The sequence below is a fragment of the Cryptomeria japonica genome, chromosome 10 (genome assembly GCF_030272615.1).
Source record: "Cryptomeria japonica chromosome 10, Sugi_1.0, whole genome shotgun sequence".
NCBI lineage: Eukaryota > Viridiplantae > Streptophyta > Pinopsida > Cupressales > Cupressaceae > Cryptomeria > Cryptomeria japonica.
In genome coordinates, this window is record NC_081414.1 from 856780806 (window position 1) to 856796339 (window position 15534).

The 15534-nt window shown below is 34.6% G+C and overlaps 1 protein-coding gene across 5 annotated transcripts in view; it reads left to right on the top strand.

Moving 5' to 3' along the window:
- The first annotated feature begins 8149 nt into the window (after positions 1-8149).
- The window catches only part of LOC131065177 (phosphate transporter PHO1 homolog 10), a 313132-nt gene continuing 305747 nt past the window's right edge, over positions 8150-15534 (top strand). For 3 of the 5 annotated variants that reach the window (XM_057999617.2, XM_057999619.2, XM_057999618.2), the window contains exon 1: positions 8176-8596. In XM_057999617.2, coding sequence (XP_057855600.2) covers positions 8363-8596 — 234 coding nt within the window. In that variant the 5' untranslated portion in view covers positions 8176-8362. Of the gene's footprint in view, positions 8597-11200; positions 14589-15534 lie in introns of those variants that run through there. The other 2 variants (XM_057999616.2, XM_057999620.2) reach the window with 2 other exon arrangements.

The window sequence follows — 15534 nt, forward strand, 5'->3', positions numbered from 1 at the left end:
TGACATATGATTTATGTGGAGAGACCCTCACAAAAAATAACTCCATCAAAAAGAGAGGTAAAGTATGCATTATCAACAATAAATATGATTACAATACATTTGTTTCCATTCTCCTCTTTTCCCCCAACTTAAGAGCACCTATGTACCTATGAACAACCTTTTTATGCTTCCCACCTGTCATTGTTCCTACATAGTAACTCTACATTCAACCGCTCCTCATATATTCTACATCCAAGAATTTGTTTATATAGAATGTTAAGATCTCCAAGACCACCATAAAAGGAATCCAAGGAAGGCCCTTCATTCCAAGTGACCCCAACCCTTGGATTGCCTCCACAAAATTAAAAAAGCCACTATACTTTCCATCCAACTTGGGCACCCAAACATGGAAGAGAAACATTATATGCAACAAATGATGGAATACCAAGAGACACATGTTGCCTTTTCCAACCACCCACTTGGAGAATTCCAAAGATCACTTATTTTGTCCACTTCCCATGTCACTAATTATCCCATTCTAGGCATCAATATGTGAGGAAAAAAATATTGAGTAATTTTGTTTACAAGTCACCTTTATCACAACTATTCAAACCCATCACCCATTATGAATGTATTATAAACAACAATGAGAATAAATATTATAAAATATGTTTTCAATACACCCTAAGTGTCTTGGGAAATTTTGAAGGATTTTAGAACCATGTCATAGGATTTTGTAGGGTAGATGACACCTTAATCTGAACAACCCCAAGGATTGAAATTGAAAAATTAAGAAAATGGTAAAGAAATCATCTCAATATCATGTACTACTTGAGAGATATTAAATTTATTGTTCCAAAAAAATATTCAAGTTGGAAACTGAGTTGCTATAATCCTTGGAATTTGAAATTAAATAAATAGTTAATCTCCACTAAAAATTCTTTAAGGAATCTAAAAACACACATAATGTTGCAGATATTGAGCAATATGTTGTCTGACTAAGGGGGAGATTGATGCACTATATCTGCAACATTATGTGTACTTTTAGATTCCTTAAATAATTTTTAACAGATAAAAAAAACCTATACAAATAAAAACACACCTATACAAATACACTTGTCTAACTAAAGGGGAGATTGGTATAGACAATCTATGCCATGACTAGGGGAGATTGGTGTAGATAATGTATGACATGAATGAGAGGGAGACTAGTGCAATTGTGGTATCTATATCTATAATTATGGTATGGTTCAACCTTGCAATGATGTGGAAGACAAGAAGTATTAACTACACAATTGTACCTTATATTTTGAAGTTAATTCTCATACTATGTATCAATGCATCTTTGATTTGTTATATATCAAATATGATCAATTTTGATGTCTAAGTTAGATGTGGTAGTGAGTACACATGTCTAAAGTGATTTGGAGTGATCAACTATTAGTTTGGTGTATCTCACATAATGGAAAATTACCTGAAAAGTTGTCTAAGGCATTAACCTTATATCTTCAAAGGTAGTGACACAATAATCTGGTCCTCATTCTTTCGTAGAGAAACATATTTCCTTGCAGTTTAGAAGTCATGTTTATAAAGATAAAAATATGTTATATCCAAATTTTTAAGTCACAATCCCTTTCGTAGATAAAGTTAGAAATGATTGTGTACTAAGGAAGAGCAAAGGGTCTCAGAAGACAAGTTGGAATGCTCCAACATTCCATAGTACTGAATGATATGGTCAAACAATTTAGAGGACATGATCACAGATTTCCAAGATATGTTCTATTCAAGTTTCAGATGATTTGGTATGTTGTAAGTCCAGTTTTCAAAATGTCAAAGTGATACAATTGAACTAGCATGCTTTGTCTTTATTTTTACAAGTGGTTATGTATTTGCCCCAACAAAGGGTTGTATATTTCACCCATATAAACCTATGTGGACCCTTCACATATCTCATAAATACTCAAGATTTGAAGTGCATGAAGTTTCTCCATGTTTTTGATATCACAAATAGCTTAATATTGTTTCTCTATGCAAGTAATGGTTGATGGGCTGATAGAACATAGTTTTCAAGCTTGCACCATATTTCCCTATGTTCATGCCACTTTTAGTGTTTACATAAAGATTTTTTTGGGCTCGATTGGATTGTGTTTTGAATCACAATGTATGATCTCTCTTGACATGTGTTTTTTGTGGTTGATTGGTAGTGCATTACATTTTTCATTTACAACTGACCTAATTGATATTTTGAAAACTTGCAAAGTGTATATCACGTGGTTGATAAGTAAAATAATAAATCTCATCTACATGGTATCTTGAAGCCAACCTAATTGATGTTTCTTGATTGCAAATAACATATATAGAAGATCAAGATTGTTGAAAGGGGTGTTATAAGTGTGGAAAATGAAATAGGTGTAAATGTTGAAGGTAGTGAGTTGAAAGCAATTGATAATACAAAGAAACACATTGTTGATTGTCCAATGGAACTAAGCCATCATAATTAGTCATATTCCAATCCTAGAATTGTATTTCATAAAGTTGAAGTTTCCTTGGTTGTTACTTTAAAATAAAATAATAATTTAGGTAGTCATTGCTTCCTTGGGTTGTAGCCCTAAAATAAAGTTGTACTCCTATTTATATTATTGTGAGGCTAGATTTGGACAGTAGATCTAAGCAACTTTCTTATTATGGTTTTTCTCTTGTTGGGTTTTCCACATAAATATTGTGTTTTCGATTAAGTGAAAAGAAGGTTTTGGAGGGGCCTCGAAACCCTTTTACCAAAAGATAATCAAAAGATAAGACATTAAAGACCAGCTAGATAGAGAAAAACACAATAAAGAGACAACTAGCAAAGACAAAAAGCCAACAAGAAGCCAAAAGAGGAAAAGGGACAACACATAGACCACTAAGGGACAAACATGAGCAACAAACCCTAAGAAAGGTTTATGATAAGCTTCGCCTCTTCTTCCTCTAGCTAGACCATAGAGGCAACAATGCTCTTTAGTTCCTCCATCTCCTTGGCATGCTGGGTCATCTTCCTAGTACTAGCTCGAGTTCTTTTGCCATGACCAGTAGACCCCCCTTCAAGAGTCAGAACCTTATCCTCGGTAGTATCAATAGTGTTTTTTCCCTGATGTATCTATTCCAGTTTGTTGATCATCATAATGAAGCTGTCGACAAAGGATTTCAGAATTTTTTGGCTTTGTTCTCCAGTTTTCTTCTGGGTGTTCTCATGATTGAGAACTCCCTTCTCTAGATGATTGAATCTAGCCTCCACAACCTTAAATTGAGATCCATACGCACCAATGATAGCCTCCACATCATTGATGGCTTTTGTCAATTCATTCAGGTAGTTAGGCAGGGTACTGAGCTTACCTATTCCAATAGCTTCTAAGGTATCCACTTTCCTGGATGAATCCTCCTGCTTGTTTCAAACTACCCATCTCTGAATAGACCCAATCAATAACCTTGCATGACTCCATCATCCCACTCTTCACAATATTCAACATGGTTAAAGGAGAGTTCCTGCTATCAATGTTGATCTCAGGAGCAGTATTATCCAGGGTCTCCACGTTAGCACCAGTAGTTTTATCATTGGGAGACAGAGTATCACCTTCCTTCACCATCTTCCCATCTTCTTCAACATCATCTGTCCTTTTATTGGGGTCCAAAGGATTGGGTTGGACATTTAGAAAATCATTCCCTTTATCAAGCCTGATATCAGTGATGACAGGGCTCCGCTTGTTTTTCTTCTTAGGCGGTGGGGTAACATAATCACTATCAGTCTCCATCCCCTCGTCATCCTCTTCATCATATTCAAGCTAGCTATCCTCCTCCTGAACCTTACTCCTTTTTCCTTTAATCCCTTTTCCAATTTTATTTTTTTCTGTATAAAGCAACCTTAACCCTTCATGCATGGGAGGGTTACTATCCAGATTATCCCTAAAATCCTTAATGCTAGTGTTAAGGGAGCTAAACAGATAGAAGGGTATAGACACTAGATCTTTATGGTGAAAATGATTCAGAATCACAAAGTGATAACCATAGACATGAGAGTATCTACCATCAAGAGTTACATATTGCATGAAAACAAACAAAACCCATCTCCATACCTTCTTATCACCTTCGACGAGTATTAGGTCTTGCCAAATTTCACCAACTTGGTTTTCTTAGAATCCTCCTTCGAGAATTGCTTGATAGAAGCCTTTGTAAGTTTTCTGTCTTTGTAAAAATTTCTGCCTCCCATCAACATGCTAGTGACTTCTGTGATCATCCCTTCGTCAATTTCAACCTTTCTTCCTCCTATGGTAATTTTTCCATCTTTCCAATTCTTCTTGAAAATTCTGGTAATGGTAGGGTTTTTCCCAACAATTCTCTCCATATACCCTATCATCTTGGCCATTTCTAGAATAGCCCATGCCTTCAGCTTATCTTTGCATTCATCACAAGAGAGCGACTCAATTCTTTTCCTATTACCTCCCATGGTGTCAGCTACTAGATTATTCCTATCCTTCACAATGCAGAACATGGCAAAAAATAGATCAAAGTTAGTTAATTATGTTATGGTTATGTGCTTCTGTTTATTCTTCTTGCAGTTAGTTAATTACATATGCTAATTTATTGATCTAATTGAAGAAATTGCCCAAGTTTTGATTCACCCCCCTCTCAATACTCTAGTGTGTTCAACATATAACCCAAGGATTAAGGGTAGGAGCAAAAATGAATCAGTTGTGTAATGGTGACAAATGGTGTAAATTCTTCTTTAGATTATCAAAGAAAAAAGGGTTAATGAAAAGTTTGGAAATGTATTGTTAGACAACATTCTTTTGAGTGACCCTGAAGAAGTTAAAATTAATTCTTTAGTGTTTACAAAGGTCTATTTACTTTTGAAGGGGACAAACCACATGGGCACATTACTAGGAATTATTGTAAAAAATTAATACCAAGAAAAACCTCTATAAAAAATGTAGAAATTTTGGCAAAGAGAGTGTCTAAGGTGGAATTGTGAATGACATTAAAAAATTAAACAATGATAAGTCCCCCAAGGCTAATGGTCTTCTAGTAGAGTTCTATAAGAAGAACATAGATTGGTTAAATGAAGATCTGCTATAGGTTTACACTAAAGCTATAGCTAAAGGCTCATTACATAACAACATTAATAAATGCATAATCAAAGTATTTCCTAAAGAAGGTAGCTACAAATCATTAGTAAAAAAATTGTGACCTTTTACCCTACTTAATGTCTCTCACAAGATGCTTGTAAAAAAATTAGCTATAAGTCTGGTCAACATCCTTCCTTCTTTTATTAGCAATGCTCAAATATGATTCATCAAAGGTAGACCTATTTATTGGAAAAATCTCCTAACTAGTTGGGAGGCTATGGAAAGGGAAAGATTGTCCGATTAGAATATAGGCATGCTCTTACTTGACTTTGAAAAGGAATATGATAGGGTGGAATGGTCTTTATCATGATGACTCTTAAATCATATGGTTTTTCAAAACAATTTTGTCAAATGGTTAACACTTTATTGAAGGATGTAATAACATAGGTGGATATTAATGAATCCTTAGCTTGCAGAGGTCAATAAGGTGAGGTTGTCCTCTTACTTATGATTTGCTTGTGATTTCCTTAGATCCTATTTACTACCATCTAAGAGACTCCTCTATATATCCTAAGGTTATAGGATTATCCCTCACCAATGTTGAAGACCTTCTAAACATTTAGTTTGCAAATGATATTGCTCTTTTTGTTGATCTTGTACAAGGTAATTTTAATAATCTAATGCAAAAACTCAAACTATTTTATGTGGCTTCTGGGAAAAACTATCTAACTAGATTTTATTATACTAAGTTGGGAAAATAGCCACTCAAAATGGTTTGTTAAAGAAAATTTTCAATGGGGAAACCTTAACAAACAAGTTAGATACCTTGGTATCCCCTTTACTATAAATACTTGTCTAAAAGACATGTAAAACTGGATAAAAGGTAAAATAGAGAAAAAAACCAGGCATGTGCAATAAACAATATGTATCTTTGATAGGTAGAATCCAAGTTTGTCAAAAGTTACTCTCCCTATATCCTATATAGTCTATACCATGCATCTATGTGGTTGTTTTGCAACTACCAAACCCATGGAATTCAAAATAAGATCAGGAAAACAAAAAGAAACATGCAGTTAGGTGGGATTATTGTTGCTTAGATAAGCTTGTAGGAGGACTAGATTTTTAAAAGATCTATAAGAACATGACATATCTTTCATAGTTAAATGAATTCTCAAAGCATTGAAAGGAAATGAACACTAGAATATCCCAGTGAGAAATAGTATACAATTAGTTGTGTAAAAGCAAGCTAAAATGTTGATGCAAAAGCATCCCCGGTTCACAACAATCTTGCATCAACCAAAAACATTTTCTTTCTTGTTTTGTTTTCTGTTTGCAATTTCAGTTTTCCTTTCTGTGTGTCCCGGTTTTGGCTCATTGGATCTTGTGGAGTTGAATTCTACTTGAAGACTTGATCATCTTTCTTGCTTTCAAACTGCATCTCTTTTGGATCACTTTCCGACAAGATATCTCTATCGGTTTCCATGACAATTTTTTGTTACTGGTTGGTCCTTTGTTACCGGTTGCCTGAGACCTATTCTGGTGATCTACCAGAACCCATTCTGAAGCTTGTGCAGCCTTGGACCTTGCTCTCGATGTTTCTTGGTGTGTGGCCGACCTTCTACGTTTCATCCTTTGGATTTTTCGGAGGAATCTCTTGGCAGAGGCCGACCTTGTTCATTTTGCACGTTAGGTCTTGTTCTTCAGGTTTTGATCCCTTTTGGGCTGACCAGATCCTTTGGATCAATATATATATATATATATATATAATCATGCTTTAGAATGCAATCAATTGGAGAATCAAGGAGTATCAGACAGATAGACTATGCCTAGAAGATAGATCTTTCATTTCAAGGTCGCGATGTGAGTCGTGACCTATTCTACCAGGTCTGTGTGTTGGTATGTTGTAACCCGGTTGTTACCGGTTGGATGTAACCAAATTTCATGCAATAAAACTATCTGTTTTGCATTGCCTCCATCATATATGTGTGTTTTTGTTGTGTTTACTCTTGCTGACTGGATCTCCTTGAGGTCCCTCCTCACCAGTGACTGCTTCAAATATGGAAGTTATTGTACGTGTATGCACAACATCCACAAACTTACCTTTGTTAACAAATAAAATGCAAATCAATTGTAGTACTTCCATTATGAAGAAATAAAATGTACATGTGACTTATGGTTACTTATCTTTGTTGATCTCAACTCAACAAAATATGTGTGAAATCATATATAATTATTGACTTAGCATATCTCAATCAAAATTGTGCATAAATTTATCTTTGTTATGACAACTAAAATACAAGTCAATTGTAGTACTCCCATTAGAAAGAAATTGATGACTTAGCATATCTCAATAGAAATTGTCTATGCTTTCTGTCCATAGAACTGAAGTATTAATTACATTCTTCACGTTTAATAGAAACATCAATGCAATACGATTGTATGTTAATACAACTCTTCTTTCAAAACCATTAATTTTTTATGTAATAACTAATAACTACTAAAATGACAACAACATGACATATCAATCACATTTCTTTTGTTGCTTCTCATATCCCCAATTTCATTCATTTGTCTACATTTTAATCTAAATTGCAGAAATACAAACAAATGATACAAGCTAATCTCCACACAAAATGACACTCCAAAAAATCTCTCAAATTTACACAGCATTTTTTCATCCATTTTTTATGATTTAACAGTAATGAAAATGTAGAACATGAAGATTTCACTCTGAAAATTTCTTAAAAAACCTTTATGTTTTAGACTTCCTAAACAAAATTTACCATGACTCAATTAACATTATCATTACATCTAAATGAAACCACATTAAAAACCACATTAAAGTAGTTACTACACAGTACACAGTACTCAGTACGCGAGTGGCGACAACATAGTCGGTTTCCTTTCAACTAATCTCTACCAACTTCACTTGAGTGGCAGGCACGAGTTATGTCGCTCTAATGATATCTTACCGGATACTCCGGTAACAAAATTATTGCATTACCTAGAAAGGCTCTGATCGGTCAGCTTTTAAAAACTGTTAAATATGCTAACATTGGATTCAATGGTGTGAAAATCCCCGATTCCCCACCTCATTTACCGCTCATGATTGAAAATCTCCACCTCATTTTCCGCAAAATCTTCTCCACCACTTCACATTTTTTTTGTTTCTGCACATCAAAGGAAGATGTTAATATTGTTCTGTTTGGGAGAAGCAATATTGCAGAAGCATACTTAGTTTTGGAGAAACAATATTGTAGAAGAATACTTAGGTTTTGGAGAAGATGAAGTTTGGGAAAGAGTTTATAGCACAGCTGATTCCGGAATGGCAGACAGCTTATCTGGACTATATTTTTCTGAAATCAATGCTCAAAGATATCAGGAAAAGCAAGGAGAAGAAGAGGAAGAAATCGGGTGAGAACTCTGGCGGTCTTAAGAAGACGGGAACGCTTGGCAGAACGTTCACTGGTCTCATGCGACGACACAGCCCTCGCAAGCTCGAGGAAGAAGTTATATTGGTATTTACTGTATTTTAATTTTTTCCCAATTTAAAAATAAAAATATTCATATATGTATATTTCCATTGTTTATGTATATATATAGAAAGATATATAAAGTTAAGTATTCTATATTAAATTATTATATAAAATAAAAAATATATTAATAGTATATAAATTTTACATGAAATTTGTTTTTAATGAAAAATATTAATCATTTCAGTTTTTATTAATAAATGGATAAAGATGGAGTCTTCTATTTTTAATTATGGCATGTTATGAAAAAATCAATATTATAATAATTATATATAGAGTTCAATTTTAGTTGCTTTCAAAATATTATATTCATATAAATTAATATAATGTAGAAAATACATCATCTCTTTTTCTTTTGTTTTATTTTCACTTTTGATCTTGTGATAAATAAATATATTGTTGTAATGTTCAATGTCCTACACACACACACACACACTGCTACTGATCTAATATTTGAAATATCATTCAAATTTGTCTTTTTCAGTTACATTCTTATGTTTTTTCTATCTTTATCCCTTCTCAATCTTCTACCAATCTTAATTTGCCTTACCCTTTCAACTCATACATTTGTTTTGATCTCTAATTCTAATATTTGTCATGTTTAAAATATCTAATATTGTTAGTTTTTATCTCTAATTCTAATATGATGAATATTGTTAGTTTTTATCTCTAATTCTAATATTCATCATGTTTTTATTATCTAATATGATGAATATTTTTAATTTTTATTTTTAATTCTAATATTCATCATGTTTTTATTATATAATTGTAGACGTCTAAAAATGGTCAACGCTTGTGGAGTCATAGTTTAACATTTGCGCATTGTCTCATTTTAGGGTTCTTGCGTCGCATTAACATTTCTTCTATGTTGTGCACTTGGTCTTTATCATTTGTGATCATCGAGTCCTTCTTCTGCATTCCTCATTTTTATCGCTTTCGAATTAGGTCTTGTCGATAGCAATCTTCAGTCATGATTTTGGTCGATCTTATCCTGTTGCATCATGGTGCGTGCTCATTTATCATTATTTTGGACATCGTCAATCCTAATCGACGATAGAATTAGGGTTTTGTCCTCTTGTCAATCTTTCAATCATCTATAGCTTGTTAGTAATCATTTGCGATTATCAACTTGTCAATCTCGTCATTTTGCGATCAATTCGTCATCGATCCTTGTCCTTGTCAGCCTTGTCATTTTGCGATCGATTCGTCATCGATCCTTGTCCTTGTCAATCTTGTCATTTTGCGATCGATTCGTCATCAATCCTTGTCCTTTTCAATCATGTCAATTTGGATCAATTAGTCATTGTTCCTCGTCAATTGGCGCCTATCAATTTGATCTCCTTGTCAATCTTGGTCAATTTGTCATTGATTTTTGTCAACCAATCTCAATCATTTATCAACATTGGTCCTTTGTCAATTAGAATCATGATCGAACCTACATTAATTTCTTGTTGTCTTGACCTAATTCCTTGTCCTCTTATTTCTAGGGTTTTATGATTTGTTCATTTAATCCTTTTCTTCTTCATTTAATTCCTTGTCCTCTTTAATTTTTCTAATATTTTCCCTAATTTCATTCCCTCATTTTCTCCTATGTTTATGCTTCCATTTGTTGCAATCATGGAGACTATTTTCTCTCTTCCCTTTTGTCATGGGAATGGCATTTCAATCTTGTCATAATTTGTCATACATCTTGCATAGCAACTTGTCATAATTTGTGCATAATTTGTCATACACCTTGCATAGAAAGTGTCACACATTTGTCATAATTTTGCCATTCTTGATTTGAATTTCCTTTCAAATCTCTTCATGCTAATCTTGTCCTCTCTCCAATTTGTCTATAAATTGGATGATTTTCTTCAATGAAAGGGGAATCAATCACATTTTCGAGTAACCTTATGCTGTGAATTTCATCTCTCAACAACTTGCTTTCCACTTGCATTTTGCACTTGTAGGTGAGATCCACATCAAATTTGAAGGTGAAAGAAGAACAATGGAGCCACATGAAGGAGATATCTGCGTCGGTTTGCTTCGATTTCATTTGATTTGAATATCTTGTCTTTATGTCTTCATTGATTGGATTAGGATTGCTTTCATAGCAGCTTTAGGTTTTGTGGTTGTCCTAATTGCTATTGTTTCGATCACTTTCCTGATCTACAATAATATAATAAATATTGACACAAAAACATAAAACACAAAATGAAATATTTTTATTTCTAATTCTAATATTCATCACATTTTTATTATCTAATATGAGAAATATTGACCGCAACAAATATTATTTGTTGAACCTTTACTAAAGAGCTAATATGTGTTTGCAATGAGCCACTAGAAATCTAGAGATAGTATTTAAATATTCAGTTCCATTAGACTATCCATTAAAATTGTCTTCTGCATGTTATAGAAAGAAAACGGTTACAATTTTTTTTCATTAGATTAAAAAAGAGGAGCTTTTCTATAAAAAGCGAAAAAACAGTTACAAGTCAATTTCATTAGTTTCAAAAAATCGCGGTTAAGCCAGCGGCAAACAATCGGGAAGTGGAACAATTTAAATGAATCGCTCAAATGACACTTGCTTTTTGAGGTAACGGTAACCAAGTTCAGGATTTATCTTCCCATGCGCGCGAGCAAATCGCTCAAATGATTCTGGGCGGTTCTTGGCGTTGTTTTCAGGATGAATGAATGAAAGATTTTAATAATGTTCACTAGCATGAATGAATGAGCGCAAGCAGCCTATGAGACTCACGAGCAGCCTATGAGACTCACGAACAGCACAAAGACAAAAACGGGCATATTCAATTTTGTGCTCAAATGAGGTTGACTTCATTGTACTCATGGTTGCAGAATGTTCATATTCTTTTGCCATCAATGTGGAAAGAATCTGAAACAAGGAGGACGACTTTGAGCTTCAACAAAATGAAGAACAAGTTATTTTGGTAATAAAAAACATCATGTCAGAATTCCCTTCCAAGCCGTTTTACACAGATTCTTGTTTTCTGGGGTTTGAGAAATCGTGGGCGAGTCTTTAATGTGGTTGAGATTAAGCTTGGACAACTTTCTTGAATTTTTTATAATAATCAAATTCCATCAGTTGCAAACAATCGGGTAAGTGAAACTTGAACAAATCTAACGGATAGCTCAAATGCCTTGAGAGATTTTGATTGGGCGAAAGCTGGGATGCTTATTCTCGAAATCATAAAACAGAGGTGAAGTGTTAATTGATCTTTGAAGAGCATAAACCTTGAAGACCATACTCAGCTTTGTGTCCAAATGAATTTGGGGAAGAAGCTTATGGCACAGATTGTCCCAGAATGACAAATAGCTTATGCCAGCTATATTCTTCTCCCATCAACGTGGAAAGAATCTGTGAAATATAGAGACAAGAAGGATTTGACGACACTTGATGAGGGCAATGACGTTCTGAGATTCAGTATAAACAAGAACAAGTTATTTCGGTAATAATAAACTAATACATGGCAGAATTCTCTTCCAAGCCGTTGTACTTTGATTTTTGATTTTCAGGGTTTGATAAATCTTGGTTGATGCTTTAATTGTGGTGATTCCATCAGTTGCAAAAAATCGAAGTTATTTCAAGTTGGCGGCAAACGACCGGGAAATTGCAATTCACACAATCTAAACGAATACCTCAAATGGTTTTGGGCGCTTCTTAGTTTTGTTTTGGGAGCTTTTCTTGGGTGGATATTGGGATGCTCATTTTCCAAAACATAAAGCGGAGGTGAAGCGTTGATTGATCTTTGAAGAGAATACTCATCTTTGTGTCCAAATGAATTTGGGGAAGAAGTTTATGGCACAGATGTTCCCAGAATGGCAAACAGCTTGTGTGAGCCATATTATTCTCCCATCAATGTGGAAAGAATCTATGAAATATAGATACAAGAAGGACTCTGTCGACACTTGAAGAGGACTATGACGTTCTGAGCTTCAGCACAATGAAGAACAAATTATGGCAGAATTCCCTTCCAAGCCCTTGTACTCAGGTATTTGTTTTTTGGGGTTTGGTAAATCTTGGGTGAGGCTTTAATGATGTGTGGGTTAAGCTTGGACGGCTTTCTTGAGATTTTTATAATATTCAATTCCATTAGTTGCAAACAATCGCAGTTATTTCGAGTCAGCGGTAAACAATCGTAAAGTGCAAGTCGAGCAATTCAAACGAAAACCTCAAATGCTTTTGGGCTGTTCTTAGTTGTGTTTCGAGAGCGTATCTTCGTTGGAAGTTGGGATGCACAGTTTCGAAAGCATAAAACAGAGGTGAAGCTTTGATTGATCTTTGGAGAGCATACTCAGTTTTGTGCTCAAATGAATTTGGCGAAGAAGTTTATTGCACAGATGCTCCGAGAATGGCAGACAGCTTATGTGGGGCATATTCTTCTGTCGTCAATGTAGAAAGAATCTGTAAATTTTATAGACGAGGACTCTGGCGATACCTGAAGAGGACAACGGCGTTCTGAGCCTCAACACAATGAAGAACAAGTTATTTCGGTAATAATAAACTACATAGCAGAATTCCCTTCCGAGCCGTTTTGCACAGATTTTTGTTTTATGGGGTTTGATAAATCTTGATTGAGGCTTCAATGTGGCAAGGGGTTAAGCTTGGACGACTTTTTTGAGATTTTTATAATATTCAGTTCCATTCGTTGCAAAGAATCGCAGTTATTTCAAGTTAGCGGCAACTGGTGGAACAGTTTAAACAAATACCTCCAATACTCATGGGCGATTCTTTGTTTTGTGTTTTTGCGAGCTTTTCTTGGGTTGAAGTCGAGATGCTCCTTTTCGAAAGCATAAAACAGAGATGAAGCATTAAAGATCTTTAAAGGTTATACTCAGTTTTGTGCACACATGAATTTGGCGAAGAAGTTTATGGCACAAATGGTCTCAGAATGGCAAACAGCTTATGTGGGCCATATTCTTCTCCCGTCAACGCAGAAAGAATCGGTGAAATATAGAGACAAGGACTCTATCGACACTTGAGGAGGACAATGACGTTCTGAGCTTCAGCACAATGAAGACATGTTATTTTGGTAATAATAAACTACATGGCGGAATTCCCTTCCAAGCCGTTTTACTCAGATTTTTGAATTTGGGGTTTGATAAATCTTGGGCGAGGCTTTAATATGGTGTAGGGTAAAGCTTCGACAACTTGAGATTTTCAAAGACGGATCATGCAGCAATGAATCCTATAATACACACCAAGGCATTTAAACCTGGGTCACAATCAAAAACTGTTTTAATGCCTTTACACGACAACCCTTTGGATCGGACAGTTTAATTCAGTAACCTTAGTGATCTGATCTTTGAATCAAGGGATGGAAGAGATGCCCATGAATTTTTGGGAAGGCTATCAGTGATTTTATAAATGTTCACTAATAAATATGTCATTTAGTACATTTCTTTCATGTTTGAAGTTCATGTAATGTAATTGAAAAACAATTGGAAATGTGATTGAAAGGCTTTTGGAAAAAAAGATGCAAACAAAATTTATGCCATTTGTTCGAAAGAAGCATTTCATTCATATTTATGGAATATGAAAATCTCATGTTTATCATCTAGAAACGTGGCACATTTTGTGGTAAGGGGGTGGTCATGAGTCGAAAAACCAGTCAATATTGTATGGGAACCACCAGTTAAAACCTCATCCTAAGTGTCAATCCACAAATGAAGAGAAAGGGCAGTTGAGCAATCCACTTGTGGGTTGATGTTCTTGGGTGTGAAAGCCGACCAGCCTAGAGAGTTTCCCACAGACATGCCAGTGCGACCAAAGTGGTTACAGTTTATCAGTGAAATAATATCGATCCATGTAGAGCCTGTGAGGGTTCAACTCTTGGCAGCCTCTTGGTGGAAGTGGGCTGGCAAGGCCTAGTTTGCTTCAGAGCTGTTGTTGCCACAAGAAATAGTTTCGCAAGTGAAATTAGCATGCTGGCTAGGAAGGGAGCTGACAAAATAATCTTTGCCTTTACTTTCGGTAAAGATTTAGGCATTAATTCAAATTGTAGATCCTTTATATCGTAACGATTTTCTAGAATCTCAGAATTTTGTTGAATGCTTCCATGTTTAACTTGCTTTATAAATAAGAATGCATCCCAAATTTATAAATCAAACAGGTATACCAAAGAGTTTTATATGTCATAGCATTTCAGGGAAAATTGATTGGTTTGCTTAAGTATACAGCGCTTACAGTCATTTGTTTTTCTGTTTTCCTGATGCTGACTAAAATGTTCAGCCCAGTAACAGAAAACCTTAGCAACATTGTAACAGCACATCGGAAATTTAATTTTTACTAACACCTTTTGACCTGAAATGGCATGAATTATGATAAGATGAACTAGGCCAGAACAAAAGTTGTTGTGGATTTAATCAGTCTTTTCCATGGGTTTGAGTTCCTTTGACAATGACATAGTTGTACTAAAATAATTTTATGACACGACTGTAAACTTGTTTTTTAATTTTTCTGTCTTTCTGTGACAGAATTTCTATGGTGATTTTTTCTAGCTTTAATGTTCTCATGTGCCAAGCACAACCTTCCTCCCACTTAAGAAGTTCATGGATGTAATATGCCATGTTCCAGAGTTATAGCTAATTTTTCTTTACTAAAGGGCTCTTGCAACTAAATAAACAAACTATGGCATTGACAGTTGTAATTATTTATGCAAGTTATTTTTGTAATTGATGCTTTAAAGTCGATGGCTTCAGAGAAACTCAAGTTTCTATGATGGTTAAAATGACCTTTGATATGTATCGAAGTATTCAAATTTAATGTTTGTGAAGAAGCTCTTTTGTTAACATAAATCATAAACCTTTAACAGAAAATCTCTGTGGAGTTTAATGACATTTAATGGATTGTGTTCTCTTGTATATGTGCTAGATGATTTTCTTAAAATGGCATTCCTTGATATCAGATGGGCAGGTAG